We start from the raw sequence: 15,444 nt of genomic DNA, 5'->3' as shown, positions 1-15,444 counted from the left end.
GAGAGGAGAGGGACGAGAAAGCACAAGACTACCAGAAAGGGGAGAAGTTGTGTTAGTAACATGCAATAATGGGTTGAGGTTGCATACAGAGGGAGAGAAAGTAGAGGAGAGAGGATCTCAGTGCATCATGGGAAATCCCCTGGCAGTCTAGGCCTATAGCAGCATAACTAAGGGATGGTTCAGGACTCACCTGAGCCAGCCCTAACTATAAGCTTTATCAAAGAGGAAAGTCTTAAGCCTACTCTTAAATGTGGAGATGGTGTCTGCCTCCTGAACCCAAACTGGAACCTGGTTCCACAGGAGAGGAGCTTGATAGCTGAACGCTCTGGCTCCTAGTCTACTTTTGGAGACTCTAGGAACCACAAGTAACCCTGCATTCTGGGAGCGCAGTGCTCTGGTGGGGTAGTAAGGTACTATGAGCTCTTTAAGATAAGATGGTGCCTGACCATTAAGAGCTTTGTAGGTAAGAAGAATGATTTTAAATTCTGTTCTGTATTTTATGGGGGGGGCACTAATGAGCACAACGATCACCAGAGAGGAGCAGACAGAGTGTAATGATAAAATTCGTGTCTTTTTCGACTTCAGACTTAAACAGTCCAAACACACATGTTGTTCCGGTGTTATTAGGTACCTCTGATACAAAATCTACCAGGTCTCGAACTTTTAGCTGCAACATAATTTAAACACTTAACACAATTAATAACCAGTGTTCAACATCGCTGTGTCGTTCACCTCTCTCTCTCTATCCCACCGCTCTCAGTCCATCACTTGTTTTTTTCTGAGTAAACCCTGATTCGATAATAACAGACTGACACCTGACTATTGAATAAACAACCAATTACATGGACTTGAGAGCTTCAAGAACTACATAGAACGTGTGACATTTCAACATCTTACCAACCTAGAAATTACTCCATATTAATGCACATAGTTAAAACTATTACACACCAATAATAAATTCAACCAATTTTCACTGTACATTTGTTACTGAAATAAGCATTATATAAACCAAACTAGCAGGGTGCTACAACAGTAACGTGAGTAATTGTAATTCGTTACTTTCCACCTCTGGTTAATTGGCATCAATAAACAAACTTCTTTCTATCAGGCTATCAGACTTCTTTCTCTGCTGTAGGGAAACTGTCGGTCCATGGGTGGACACCTTGCATCCATACACAACATCCAGGAGTACCATCAGATTCAGACGATGATAATGAGGGCCACTCATTATCAAAGAGAAGCATGGATTGGAGGATCTGATGCACAACAGGTATTTTTTTCATCAACATATGATTACATGTGCAACAGGTTGATCAAGGAATAATTGTCTTGACTCTTTTAAACATACAATATTCTCCTCTTTATTCAAGGAGGGATACTGGTTATGGATTGACGGGACACATTTTGGCTTTACTCACTGGTGTCTTGGAGAGCCTAGCGCCTACTATCTTCAGCACTGTCTGCAAATTAATTATTCAGGTAAATTATAACATTATTTTACTTAAAAAGTATGTAAGTATAATCTGGAAAATATAGGCATACTTAAAGTATGTAATTAGGAAAATGTACTTAGTAATAAAAGTAAAATGTCGCATGGGACTGTTGTACTATTATATATTCATTACATTATCATTTCTCATAGCTAAATGTAAACCTAAATGCTGCTGTAACTGTTAAGTTGGAGTAAATTTTGAACTTTTTTTGCATCAGACTGCAAATAATGATAATTTTTATTATGGATTAATCTGTTAATTATTTTCTCAATTGACTGATTGTTTGTAAAAGATCTGAAAATCATAAGAAATGTCGTCACAATTACCCACAGCCCAAAGGGACACCTTCACAACTAATGCGCAAGATTTAAGGATTTTTAATACATTCCCCTCATCACAATCTGTATTCATTATTAGTACTATATATATTATTTATTACACTTCCGTCATTTACCTGGCTTTAAAATACTGTACATTTTCCACACACTTATATATATTTATTTAAATGTATTCTTTATTTGTATACTTCTTTATAGTCAATATATATTATTTCTATTACTTTATACTTTGATGTGCAATGTGAGCAACTGTGACACAAGAATTTCTCCTCTGGGATCAATAAATTTTGATTCAGTCCACACCTCTACGTTAATGACAACAAAAAATAAAATTATTCAAAGGAAAAGCAGCAAACCCTGAAATCATAATTTACATGAAAATGACTTCAACCATTAAAATAGTCGCTAATTAATTTTTTGTCATTTGACTACTTGCTACAGCTTTATTTTTATAAACTGGTGGTGCGTTCATAACAAAACATCACTCTTTTTTATATTTATATTTTAACTTTTCATGTTTCGCGAGTAAAAATCTTAATTTGTAAAGTAACTAACTAACTAATCTGCCTCCATGTGTGAGAGTGATGATGTTCAAACGGACAACATATGCCAGGATGAATGATCTGTCTACATAATGATGATTCATTCAACAGTTTCAGGTTTGCTTTCTGACTGCTGTGTTTTTGGTTCTTACAGATCAGAAATGCTGGGACGACGTGCAATGTGATGTTCACCTCCCATCTGTCTGTGTCAGAAATGTCAGTTAAAAGCGTGAAGTACCTGTCAAACGCACAAACACTGATCAATTTATTGTTTGCGTGTCTACGAGGAAACTCGTCTCTCTTTACGCCTACAGTTTCATATTTAACCTCAAGGCTCTGTATTTCATTTCACATCTTTTCTTCTTTTCTATTTCTGTAACGCCACTTAAAGGGGAATTATGTAGTTTTCAGCGAGCGGCCACCACCGGTCTGTTTTAAGATTGCAACCAGGTGTGTGCTCATACGGGTGCTCACTTGAACTCACGAGCGAGAATATTCCGAAACACAATCGCTTTCTTACAGAGCTCCCACAATAAACACGGAAACACCAGCATGAAGGCTTTGGCTTTTTACAGATACCAAACCGGCATATTGGCACAATACTCCCTATAAAAAAAGACGATATAGACATATAGACATACTCACCGGGAGACAGCTTCACACAACATGTTGGAAACTCAGGCAACTCCCGCTGCAACTTTACAATAATATTTTTATCAGCTTGAGGTTTAACTAATCCATGTTCGTTGCATGATAACGTTACATTTATGCATTTAGCCAACATGATACATTAGTGTTAGCCCGCCTGCTTTTGTTTATAAAGTATAAACTACATATAGCCCCTTTAAGGATAAAGCGACAAAGCGTCTCTTTAATACGAGCAGACTGAATGTGTAATGAAAAGAAAGCTTTTAGCACAACTTTATTCTGCAGAGTGAACTGTTCTTTCTTCTCTTAGGCAAAATTAAAAGTCTCAAGAAGCATTGAAACAAGCTGGTCTGTGTAATATCTCCTGTTTGTTTGGGTACAATCTTCCTGGATCTCAAAGAGCCTCAGCCATAATACTGTTGAATAATACTGAACATTATAACTGTTGGGAGCACCTAGAGAAAATGTCTAATATAACTATATAATAAACATCTAATATAACTTAATAAGAGATGGTACAAGAGTGATGTGATTCAAACCTCTAATGGATCTTAATATTTATAATTTCCAAAAGTGTCTGACAGCATTTGGTTCAGTTTAACCCTCCAATTATTTTATGGACAAAATAAATAAACACATAATGAAGGTATATTTCATCTAATAGACCAAAGGCTTTAATTGATTTTTAATGGTTTTATTCAAACTTTAAGGAAAATGGCCTCAGAAAATTAATGTATGAGACTATATTATGTTCAACCAGCAGAGGGAAATCTTTCCCATATACTCCCACACCACAGACATCTATGTTTTTAAAATAAATCTTCAATTGAATTATCATGGATTTTGTTTCTGAATAAAATCAGATCAGTCAATTTTTGACCAGAATCAGATGTTGCTTACAGCAGCCACCAAATGGGATTATGGGACAAATCTTTTTTTTTTTTTTTTAGATGATTTCAAAATAGTGTCCTGGTTAAACATATATTTTCCTCTGGTCTTAACTACACTCAAAATAATATGTAAATTCGTTTACTGAAAAAGGAGTGAAAGTATTTCAGATAACAGAGGTCAGAACATCATAAATTCCAACAGTAAGTGCAGAACTTAATAATAATAACTAGACATTAAGTTGGTTAAAAGATGTCACATCATGTGGTGATAATTCATGCTTAATTTGATATGTTTGATTTAACAAAAAATGCCACAGGAAACCAGGAACGAACACGAGAGGAGGAGGTTAATATACTGTGTACATCTCGGCGATTGGTCCAAATCTATCAACGTATGGACTTTTCATTGAGGAACCTTTGAAATATCCGTCGGGAAATGTGTGAATGGATTCCCCTGAATCTCTTCAAAACAACTTTGCTAAAGAGGATAATAAAAAACACACAGAAGAAGAAGAAAGAAGTCATTGAGAGCAGAAGTCAAAGACGCAATCCTTGGATTATGAGTCCTGTGCTCTACCAACTGAGCTAACCAGTCACACTGAAAGGTTCTCTGAAATTATCATCAAGAAACGCACCTGCCCACCCCTGTATGCACCTATGGTTTGTTATCTTGAGATCACGAGAAAATTGACTCGTTATCAGAGGAAAATGGAGTAAAAAAATATTTTATTGGATGGCCACTTAGGGTTTCCGTACAAAAGACCACATCCTCGTGCAGAACAGCATTTGTCACCACATGGTGGGGCTGTTGGCGGTTGTACAATGAAAGCTGATTTAGTAGTGAATGTCAATGTACCTGTAGCGCAGCTTGCAGTACATCCATCTGCCCACAATTCTGAGAAATGTTGAAACGTTTTAACTTAAATCAAGAGACAGTTGTTTGTGGGTCGCATTGAAAGTTACGCCACGGCAGTTGTGTGTAGTATTGCTATGACGACCAGCTACATTGAGGGGTACTATCTCTGGGTACCATCTGCAATGGAAAACGGAGGATGGCGGGCCAAAACCGAGTTAAGCTGAGTTGAGGCGGGTTGAGTTGGTACTGGTAATGGAAAAATGGCATAACAATAATACTACTACATAAACAACAAATAACAGCAAAACCAACTAAACACTTAATCCACAAGAAATGTAATCTTACTTAACATTAACCAAACAAAAATACTTCATATTATATAAATCAACACTCATAAATATCTAGCAGAGAATGAAGCTACAACCCTGGACATAACAAGCAGTGGTAGCGTCCAATTGGGTGCCACCCCTTTAAACCAGCAGACTACATGAATCCTTCCAGGGTGTGGAATCCCCAACACTGGGAACCTCAAAAGAAAGTAGTTATAAAAACAGAAAGACAATCCAAAAGTAACTAATTTTGCATGCTCCAAAAAGATACCTTTGTATGGTCAACTAAATAAAGTATAATGTATGTGAAACAAAGCAAACAAAGTGTCCTGTACTTTATTTGTTCCTAAATAAATGTTTGCCACAAGTGTATGTATAATGTGTCTGGAAAAAGTATAGAAACCAATCCTAAGGAAAAATAAAGGCATAAACTAAGGAAGTGTAACTGAGTGTAAGTGCATGATGGTTGTGTGGCCATGCCCCCCTCACTGAATAGCGGACCTCTATGGGGAGTAGTTTCCTTGTAGAAAAAGACAAAATGATTACTTGGCAGAATTATGGATTTTAGCGTGCATGTCTTTTATGGTGGGAGGAAACCTGAGTGCCTGGGGGAAACCCACGCAAACACGGGGAGAATGTGCAAACTCCGCACAGAAAGGCCTGGGCTGAGCGAGGTGTAAACCCAGAACCTTCTTGCTGTGAGGCCGCAGTGCTGCCCATTAAAAGAGGTGAAATAAACAAAACAGGGTTTGGGTGGGAGGGATGTGAGAACTGGGAGTGAAAACAGTTTAGACAGGCTTATATACGTGAGTGCGTGTGATTGGATTAGAGAGGCACAGGTGGATGAAATGAGTGAAGCACGAATGGTTGATTGGAGGAATAGAATGAGCTCCTGTTCCTGAATCTCAGTTTACATAACACAGAGCAGCCCTGGCTGAGAAGTTGGGGATGAACCGATGGTAGAGGCCAGCCATCCCCAGGAAAGATCTTAGCTGCTTCCTTGTCTGCGGGAGAGGACATGACTCAATTGCATGGATCTTTTGAACCTAAGGTTTAATTAACCCACCTCCAACGGTGAAACCCAGGTACTCCATTCCTTCTTGGCCAGGACACATTTGGCTTGATTGATTGTCAAGCCGGCAGAATGTAGGCAGTCGAAGACCACTTTGAGATGCTCCAAATGTTCCACCCGAGTTGTGCTGTAGATGACAATATCATCAAGGTATGCACAAGAAAACTCAGACAATCCATAAAGTACCTGGTCCATTAGTCTTTGAAACATTTAGACATTTATTCATCCTACACAGACATGTCAAATTTGTCATTTGATGATCTCAAATGTTGCCTGTAAATGTGTATTTTGGATGTGTGTTTTGTCTTTGGTTCCTGGTTTTGTGAGAGATGGAAAGATAAGTAACTTCTTCCTCAGTTCCTGGTAAGATCCGTCATCAACTGTATATAAGAGCTGGTGTTTCTCTGGTTCAGGACGACCGAAGCTACAGACGCTGAGAAGGAAGAAGAGAAGATCGTTCTGCAGCAGGTTTGCTCACAAACTGTCATTATATATTGACCTGACTGCCACTACAGGTGGTCTCTTCCCTAGAGAAGTATTACTAACATGTCCCTGTCTGTCTTTATTAAAGGTAATCATCATCTTCAACATCTGCATCATCTCCACCATGAAGACGCTGACTCTGTCTGCACTTCTTTGTGCCATGATGGCTCTGACCAGAGCTGCTGGTGAGTATTACTCCATATGTGAGTGTGAATGAGAGACAGCTTATGTTCATGTGTCTATACACAGCAACAAGGGTAGCTTCCTATTGTGCAATGGGCAAACTAAATAAAAAATCAATATGGTATATTTCATCTGATTGATAGGAGGCATCATGTATTCTCCACACTGGGTATTTGATTCTATAAAATTAGTGATGGCCACTTTCATTGATTTTTAATGGTTTTATTCAAACTTTAACTGTCTCTGGCGTTCCCAGTTAAAAAAGACCGGTCTAAGGAAATTAATGTGTGAGACTACAGTATATTATATTCAACCAGCAGATAGAAAAAAATACTATAAATTCAAAACATAAGTGCAGAACTTGTAATGATGACGAGACATAAAGTTGGGTAAAAGATGTCACACACCGTGTGGTGATAACTCATGCTTTATTTGATTTAACAGTTAAACAGAACGGCTAATTTTTGTCAGGAACACCTTTAATAGGATACAAGGAACAAACACAATAGGAGGGTTAATCGAATAAACAGAACTATTTAAGGAACCTTTTAATCTGTAGTTGCAGTAAATGTTGTGCTGTCCAAAATCTTCAAGGATCACCACCACTGAGGTGACAATAAGTTTTAAATTATGGAAAATTGTTCAGGTATTATTAGAGTTCCTTGTCATAATGAGTTGTTCTTGTTTACATTTAGCAAACATGATGCCATTTTAAACCCAAATTATATTTTACCGTTGTTTAACGATGTTTGTCTCACTTCACATGTGTATTTCAACATTATATTATCAAAGAGAAAGCCTCCTGCAATACAGTCGTGTCACCACGTGGTAGAGCTGTGGGCGGTTTTACAATGAAAGCTGATTCAGTATTCAATGTGAATGCACCTGTAGGGCAGCTTGCAGTACAACAATCTGTCCACAAAGTGGTGCTGTTGTTAACTTCATCAGTTCTTCCTCATACATCCAGCTAGAGACAAACAGGAGAAGAAATCCATTCAGATAACTGATACTCCAGGGTACACAGGAATCCTTAAGTAAAATTCAATACCTTTTTTAAGACCTTTTCACCATATTTTAAGACTGCCGCACCACTTTGAGCTGTAACCAATTAAACACACCTTTAAAAGGGACATTTTTGAATTTTTAAAAGGAATTTAAGTATATTTATAACATATTTAGTGCATATGTCATCAAGTTGTAACACCACCTAAAAATTGAGGCATTCACCAACTTTCTCAGGTGCCTATAACAGCCTGTATGGGCCAACTCTTTTCTATGTGAAGGACCGATCAGATTTCCTGCGAAAAACAACTGTCTTACATAAACTATGACGTGTATGTACGCAGTATTACAGCAAATCATGTGAACCACAGTGTAATTTTGTGTTTTAGTTGTTTAAACTAGATAATGTGAGCTTGCTTGCAATGATATGTGTGATAACTCTCATCGACCACTTGATCAGTACAACAAAATTCAAATAGGGCAGGAGGGAACAAAGATGAAGGAATAAAATGAGTGATGAATAACGTAAGTGCAGCAAAGGCACAACCTGGAGGAGGAACTAGTCTAAATGACTGTATTAGTACAACATTAAATTGAAAGTATATTGTTAATTTAATAGTAAATTAAAAGATTAATATTAATATATTTATTTATATTTATGCAGAACTATGAGTTCAACATTTATAAAGTTTGTTGCAGCACATCAAGCTTTTTTTTAATCCTGCTCCATCCAGGCTGTGATTGATTTATTCACAAAAAGTGACACTGACGAGAGCATCGGTTTTATGAAAAGTTGAATGTGTTTCAATAAAAGGCACCGATTTAGCTAAATAGCCCGGCGGACACCGTGTAAACAGTACAAAATGCATCAAACATAGTGAGAGCTTCAATGTCATTAATATCTTTAAAAAAGTAAAGAAATATACTTTAAGCTTGAGAGGGTTAAATAAGGAACCATACATGAAGCCATTTTCTAGACCCAACTACACTCTTGTCTTCATCATTTGCACTTCCATTACTCTGTTGTCTTTCTGTCTACAAATATTGTTGTTTATGTTAATGTTTGTGTGTATGTGCGTGATGTATGCGGTAGTGTAAGTGAGTGTAAGTGGTTGTTTGTGTATATGTGGCCATGGGATGGACTGGCGACCTGTCCATGGTGTACCCTGCCTTGCACCCGATGTCAGCTGGGATTGGATCCAGCACCCCGCAACCCTGTACACAGGATAAGCAGTTGACGATGGATGGATGGACAACATGCCAACGTTTTTGGAAAGAGGGTTGTATTTTGCATCCATAGAAAAAAGGTATTTGATCGGCACCATGCACTAGAGAACCTCTTTTTCAATTCTCTTGCCCTAGTCTTTCCAGGCTGGTTCTTTGTGTTTCCAACTCTGTGACCTCTTGAGATTTTCAGTTTTGCCCTTGACCTTTGTTTCTGTCTTGTCACAGAAAATACATTTATTAGGCAAAAAGAAGGTATAATGACTTCAGATCAAACTTTCTGAGATTTGTGCAGGCGCACAAACATAGAAGCCTTTGATGCTTGTAAATAATCTAAGTTACCTAGGAATCTTTTATAACACTTTTGATGAAGCCAGTTTTATCCATAGGCAAGCCCGCCAATGTCAATGGTATCTTATCACAAATATCCTTCATACGGTTTTGTGAAGTGACTGCTTGCTTTGCTTCCCCTGCATTTTACACTACGGTGCACTGTGCTGCTTGGGGCGGCTGTGGCTCAGGAGGTAGAGCGGGTTGGCCGTTAATCGGAAGGTCAGCGGTTCGATCCCTGGCTCCCCCTGGTTGCGTGTCGTAAGTGTCCTTGGGCAAGATACTGAACCCCGATTTGCCCCTGGCGGCTATTCTGCCAGTGTGTGAATGTTAGTTTCCATTTGAGCACTTAGGCTCAGTGTATGAATGTGTGTGACTGTTGAATGCAGATGTAGTGTAAAAGCGCTTTGAGTGGTCAAAAAGACTAGAAAGGCGCTATACAATATATATTTACATATTATTAAGGAAAAAATATCCTGTTAATTAATTTGAAAACGCACAAGATTAAAGTCTGTATTGGTACTTTGTACTTACGGACTCAGATCAGGAGTCTGCTTTCACAGAGCGATCTGGCTTTCCAGAACCAGCGGCGTAGAAAAAGGCTGTCACGTGTAGCACAACACCAACATGCCAGTTGTGACTTTTCAAGTATTGTTCAGTTTCTGTTACTGCCGTCGTTCCCTGGTTCAGAGGCTGATGAAATCGGACCCTCCTTTCTGACTCTGTACCTTTCATACAGCGCAGCAAGCCAACATATTTGTGCAGAAGTCCTGGAAAATAATGTGGGTGTGAAAGTGGCTCCAGTCTACATGTCACCCTGCGAGTTGGTGCCATCCAACTCGCAGGGAATTCACAGAACTCCTGACTCAGAGTCAGGAATGACTCATAACATGTCTAACCCTCTGGACCACCTATTTTTTCCAGAGGGAACGCAGCTGGTGGATTTACATGGGCTACATGGCTGGTCGCTCTGTGGCCACTTGAACAGCCCCGTTACTGAAAAACAAGAGCGAGATGCGCCACCAGCAGCTGAATCAGTAAGACAGAAGACAACAGGGAGAATTCAAGGAGCGTGTGGGTTTGGCTAACGTTAGCCGGCTATTTAGCTAAATCTCTGCTTTTTATTGAAACACGTTGAACTTCTCATCAAGCCGATGCTCTTGTTAATGTCACTTTTTGTGAACAAATCAATCACAGCCTGGATTGAGCGGAATTTTAAAAAAAGCTTGATGTGCTGCAACAAACTTTATAAATGTTGAACTCAATTTTCTGCATAAATGTGTTGTGAACTCAACCAGACGCACTTCAAAGAAGGTCAGATGGTGTCAAAAGAGGGAGGGAAGTTTCCCTCCCCGAGACTTGACCTTTTCACGTGTAAAAACCTGAGACATCGCCTGGTGTTTGGTAAGGATCAATCAGACAATGCATTGCTTAAGGATTGTGTATATGTAAGAGCCCTAGTGAACCTTTCTAGGCGTAAAGGTGTCACTAAAGACAGTCCACAGGACAGGAAAGGGGCGATCTGACCCCTTCTCCCTCCCGCAGGTCACCTCCGGCCTACATCTGACTCTTTTCTCTCCACAGAACGGCTGAGCCATAAACCACCATTTCATTCTCTGATAGCCGATGCGATAAGCCAGGAATGCAAAGAAAAGAGACCATAAAAACCCCTGTTTCTCGAACCAAGCGAGCTTCCATTATAACTGTGTTTGTTCTGTTTAAATAATAACCTTGCTAAGTGAGCAGCGGTGCTTGCCTCTGAGTTTAGTAAGTAATAACCCTGTTGTTATCCTTTAGTGATGTTTAAAGACTAGCAGACCCATAAGAAAGTAATCTTGAAGAAGTTCCCTAACCGGAACTTGGAACACCAGGGATACAGCCAAGGCCGTAACACTGGATGACTTTTCAGACAGTCCATCGACTCGTTGTGGCCCCGCAGAGTTTGTTGTGGCGCTCAATGGAACGCTTGTCGGGCAGCGATGTTTACCCTTCCAAGTAACATCGAGCCCAGTTTCACAGCATCGTCCAGATGACTCCCGCTGTTATAATATTTTGCAATCCTTTCAGAAAGATGAAGATGAAGACAGCTACGGGACGTCTCCCTCGAAGCATACCGTTAACAGCCGGTCACACGCGGCTCCAGTGTTCATACGGCATTAGCTTGCTGTTAGCAATGGTGCTAACCCATTGCGATCAGCAGACCATAGGCTCTCACACACATTGCAATGCACAAAACGGTGTAACTGTCTCTGCACATTAATTAAGTTACACTTTTCTTTCTTCTGGAGCTGTTCAAGCACAATAAATTATATTTGTTTCATGAACAAGCTTTAGAAACAATGTAAAACATCTATAAGCTGTTTCACCCTATAGAAATCTGAGCAGGAATGACTTCCAGAATGACGTTCCCTTGCGTTTCCCCCTAATTGGACCATTGCTTATAGAGTAGTCTACTTTCCACTTTTGTTTCTTGCAGCAAACAGCACCAGCGTGGACACTGTGGCCTGTTCGTATTGTCATTGATTCCACCCCCTTAGTAACCCCTAAATAGGGCCCCACCACCAGGAGTGGATGTTAACTTGTTACATGTAATGCAATTGAGTAAAAAATTTAGGAACTGTTACTTTTCACATTTTTTAAAAACTGGACTTTTAATCTTCACTTGAGAATCTTGGGATCAGTAATCTACTTTTAACTTCCCTACATTTGCATTTTTCCTTCATTACAACTGGTCAGTTATCTATGTTAACTATGTATTTTGCTGATATAACCGAAATGAGATGTCATCCAAGCTGCATGTGCATGGTTATGATGGATAATTAATGGAGGTGGCGGTTATTTAGAACATCTGATGCCTTTACACTTGAGGGTTTGTTAGTTTTACTACTGTGGCACTGGTAATGGAAAGCAGCCTGCATGGGCCTTTCGGAAGCTGTCAGAAATACTTCACTTTAAATTTAACTTGGGCTGGGTAGAATTTCCAGCTGAGTCAGTTTCACATAAATGCAGTCATTTAGAGCAAACACACACTTTTACTGTACTATGAAAATAAAGAGGGCGTCTGTAAGGACTTTAACCTTTGACCAATTATGTTGGAGAATTTGTCTGAAAATGTTTTTTGTTTTTTTTCTGTAAATGACATTTGAATTAAGCAAGACTCAGAATAAACAAACCCGCTGTGATAGGCTGACTTGGAGAAACTGAGCCAGAGGATCAGCTGTTTTGCCAAATGGGTTTACACATACAAGAAATTAGCTTTGGTGTTTAAAAATAAATGATAAACTATAGTATAAAAAGCGTAGAAGCCTTTGATGCTTGTAAATGATCCAAGTTACCTAGGAATCTTTTATAACGCTTTTGATGAAGCCAGTTTTATCCATAGGCAAGCCCGCCAATGTCAATGGTATCTTATCACAAATATCCTTTATACGGTTTTGTGAAGTGACTGCTTGCTTTGCTTCCCCTGCATTTTACACTACGGTGCAATGTGCTGCCATATTATTAAGGAAAAAATATCCTGTTAATTAATTTGAAAATGTACAAGATTAAAGTCTGTATTGGTACTTTGTACTTAAGGACTCAGATCAGGAGTCTGCTTTCACAGAGCGATCTGGCTTTCCAGAACCAGCGGCGTAGAAAAAGGCTGTCACGTGTAGCACAACACCAACATGCCAGTTGTGACTTTTCAAGTATTGTTCAGTTTCTGTTACTGCCGTCGTTCCCTGGTTCAGAGGCTGATCAAATCGGACCCTCCTTTCTGACTCTGTACCTTTCATCCAGCGCAGCAAGCCAACATATTTGTGCAGAAGTCCTGGAAAATAATGTGGGTGTGAAAGTGGCTCCAGTCTACATGTCACCCTGCGAGTTGGTGCCATCCAACTCGCAGGGAACTCACAGAACTCCTGACTCAGAGTCAGGAATGACTCATAACATGTCTAACCCTCTGGACCACCTATTTTTTCCAGAGGGAACGCAGCTGGTGGATTTACATGGGCTGACTTCCTTCAACTTCCTTAACGTTCGCCTCAGGCTAATTCATTCAGTAACCTTCTCTCTAGTTACATTTCAACAGACCACACTGTGAATGCTGTCTGTCCATCACTCCCAGGATAGAATACGCTAACTCTAAGTGTAGTCAACATTGTAATCAATGCACATTATGCATTAATATTTACCGAAAATTGCTGCAAATTAAGTCGCTGCTGTAAATGTGTAACATTGTGTTATGGGAACAGCCCTTTTTCCTTCCAAAATGAAACAAACGTTATTATATGTACGTAATGTAAGTGTCAACTCAGTAATCAGTGTCATATTTTGTTAATATTTACCAATAATTGCTGTAAATATAGCTGCTTCTGGTGTCCCTCCCGCCTAAACCCATTCAAACTGGTTGACAGCGCTGAGTTGTTTGGAACTATGGAGAGCTACATGAACCACGTGACCACATAGCGGCGAGATCAAAGAGTGTCGTAACCTGCTGTGTGCTGAAAGTAACTTGTCAATGTCACTTGTCGTGAACCGACCAATCATAGCCTGGATGGGGCGGGACATTTAAAAATATTGACAGATAGGTGTCATTTACTCCGGGGACGCTGGGGACAGGTCAGAATCTGAATGTCTCCATCACTTTTTGAAAGCTTTTGTAAAAAATGTTCTGAAAAACAACTTGCAACAAGAAATGTTGAATAACAGATGAAACAATGCACAATAAGAAAACATGCAATGCAACTCCAAAAGCTGATTTCTGCATTATATTCCATTATATTTTTTTGAATCACCTGTCACTTTAATTTTGTTTCCCTTCATATAAATAAAGACATTTCCTACATAAATTGGTGCAGAAAATGTGTTCAGTGTTCAGAATGGAGGAAATTAAGTGGGTAATGCGCAAAGTCGTTAATGTTAGTAGTTTCATCTTGTGGTTGAGGATAGTGTGAGGTATGGGGTATAGTATCTTTTTTTTTGTCATTAAAGTTTTTATTTATTCAAACATACAAAACATACAGTCATACTCGAAAACAGACACTGACCCCGACATCAGCAGACAGTATATTCAGCATAAAACCCCATATACAGGCCTCCTGCAAATCGACATTTCCGTATTTGAGATAACCAAAATATACATTCAGCACTATGTCCACAAATCTTTCCACATGCCCTACCTACAAAAACAGGGTGTCCGTGGGGTCTTAAAAAGTCTTAATCGCCATTTAACAAGGTATTTCAATGTGGAAATCGTGTTTGTCCAAAAGTTTGTTTGCTAAAAGTGTAGGTGAACGTATTTATTTATGATGCGTAGCCAAAAATACTAGACAGGCAGTGAGTAGCGACTGTGTGATTCGTGATGAATCTCCCACCCTGCCGGACCCTCAATGCTAATCGTCCAAAACATAGTCGGAGCGGCGATCAGGAGTAACGGGATTAACCCGGTTGGCTGGTCGCTCTGTGGCCACTTTAACAGCCCCGTTACTGAAAAACAAGAGCGAGATGCGCCACTAGCAGCTGAATCAGTAAGACAGAAGACACCAGGGAGAATTCAAGGAGCGTGTGGGTTTGGCTAACGTTAGCCGGCTATTTAGCTAAATCTCTGCTTTTTATTGAAACACGTTGAACTTCTCATCAAGCCGATGCTCTTGTTAATGTCACTTTTTGTGAACAAATCAATCACAGCCTGGATTGAGCGGAATTTTAAAAAAAGCTTGATGTGCTGCAACAAACTTTATAAATGTTGAACTCAATTTTCTGCATAAATGTGTTGTGAACTCAACCAGACGCACTTCAAAGAAGGTCAGATGGTGTCAAAAGAGGGAGGGAAGTTTCCCTCCCCGAGAGTTGACCTTTTCACGTGTAAAAACCAGAGACATCGCCTGGTGTTTGGTAAGGATCAATCAGACAATGAATCGCTTAAGGATTGTGTATATGTAAGAGCCCTTGTGAACCTTTCTAGGCGTAAAGTTGTCACTAAAGACAGTCCACAGGACAGGAAAGGGGCGATCTGACCCCTTCTCCCTCCCGCAGGTCACCTCCGGCCTACATCTGACTCTTTTCTCTCCA

At 39.5% G+C, this 15,444-nt stretch overlaps 2 protein-coding genes across 2 annotated transcripts in view; one reads left to right on the top strand and one right to left on the bottom strand.

Moving 5' to 3' along the window:
- The window catches only part of LOC123979925 (transcription factor 7-like 2), an 11,718-nt gene extending 8,677 nt beyond the window's left edge, over positions 1-3,041 (bottom strand). Inside the window, exon 1 of the mRNA XM_046064033.1 lies at positions 3,019-3,041. Coding sequence (XP_045919989.1) covers positions 3,019-3,041 — 23 coding nt within the window. The remainder of the gene's footprint in view (positions 1-3,018) is intronic.
- Positions 1-15,444, top strand: part of LOC123979923 (type-2 ice-structuring protein-like) — a 188,790-nt gene that overhangs the window by 146,404 nt on the left and 26,942 nt on the right. The gene's annotated exons all lie outside the window — the stretch shown is intronic.

The sequence above is a fragment of the Micropterus dolomieu genome, linkage group LG12 (genome assembly GCF_021292245.1).
Source record: "Micropterus dolomieu isolate WLL.071019.BEF.003 ecotype Adirondacks linkage group LG12, ASM2129224v1, whole genome shotgun sequence".
NCBI lineage: Eukaryota > Metazoa > Chordata > Actinopteri > Centrarchiformes > Centrarchidae > Micropterus > Micropterus dolomieu.
This window is presented reverse-complemented; position numbering and strand designations above follow the sequence as displayed.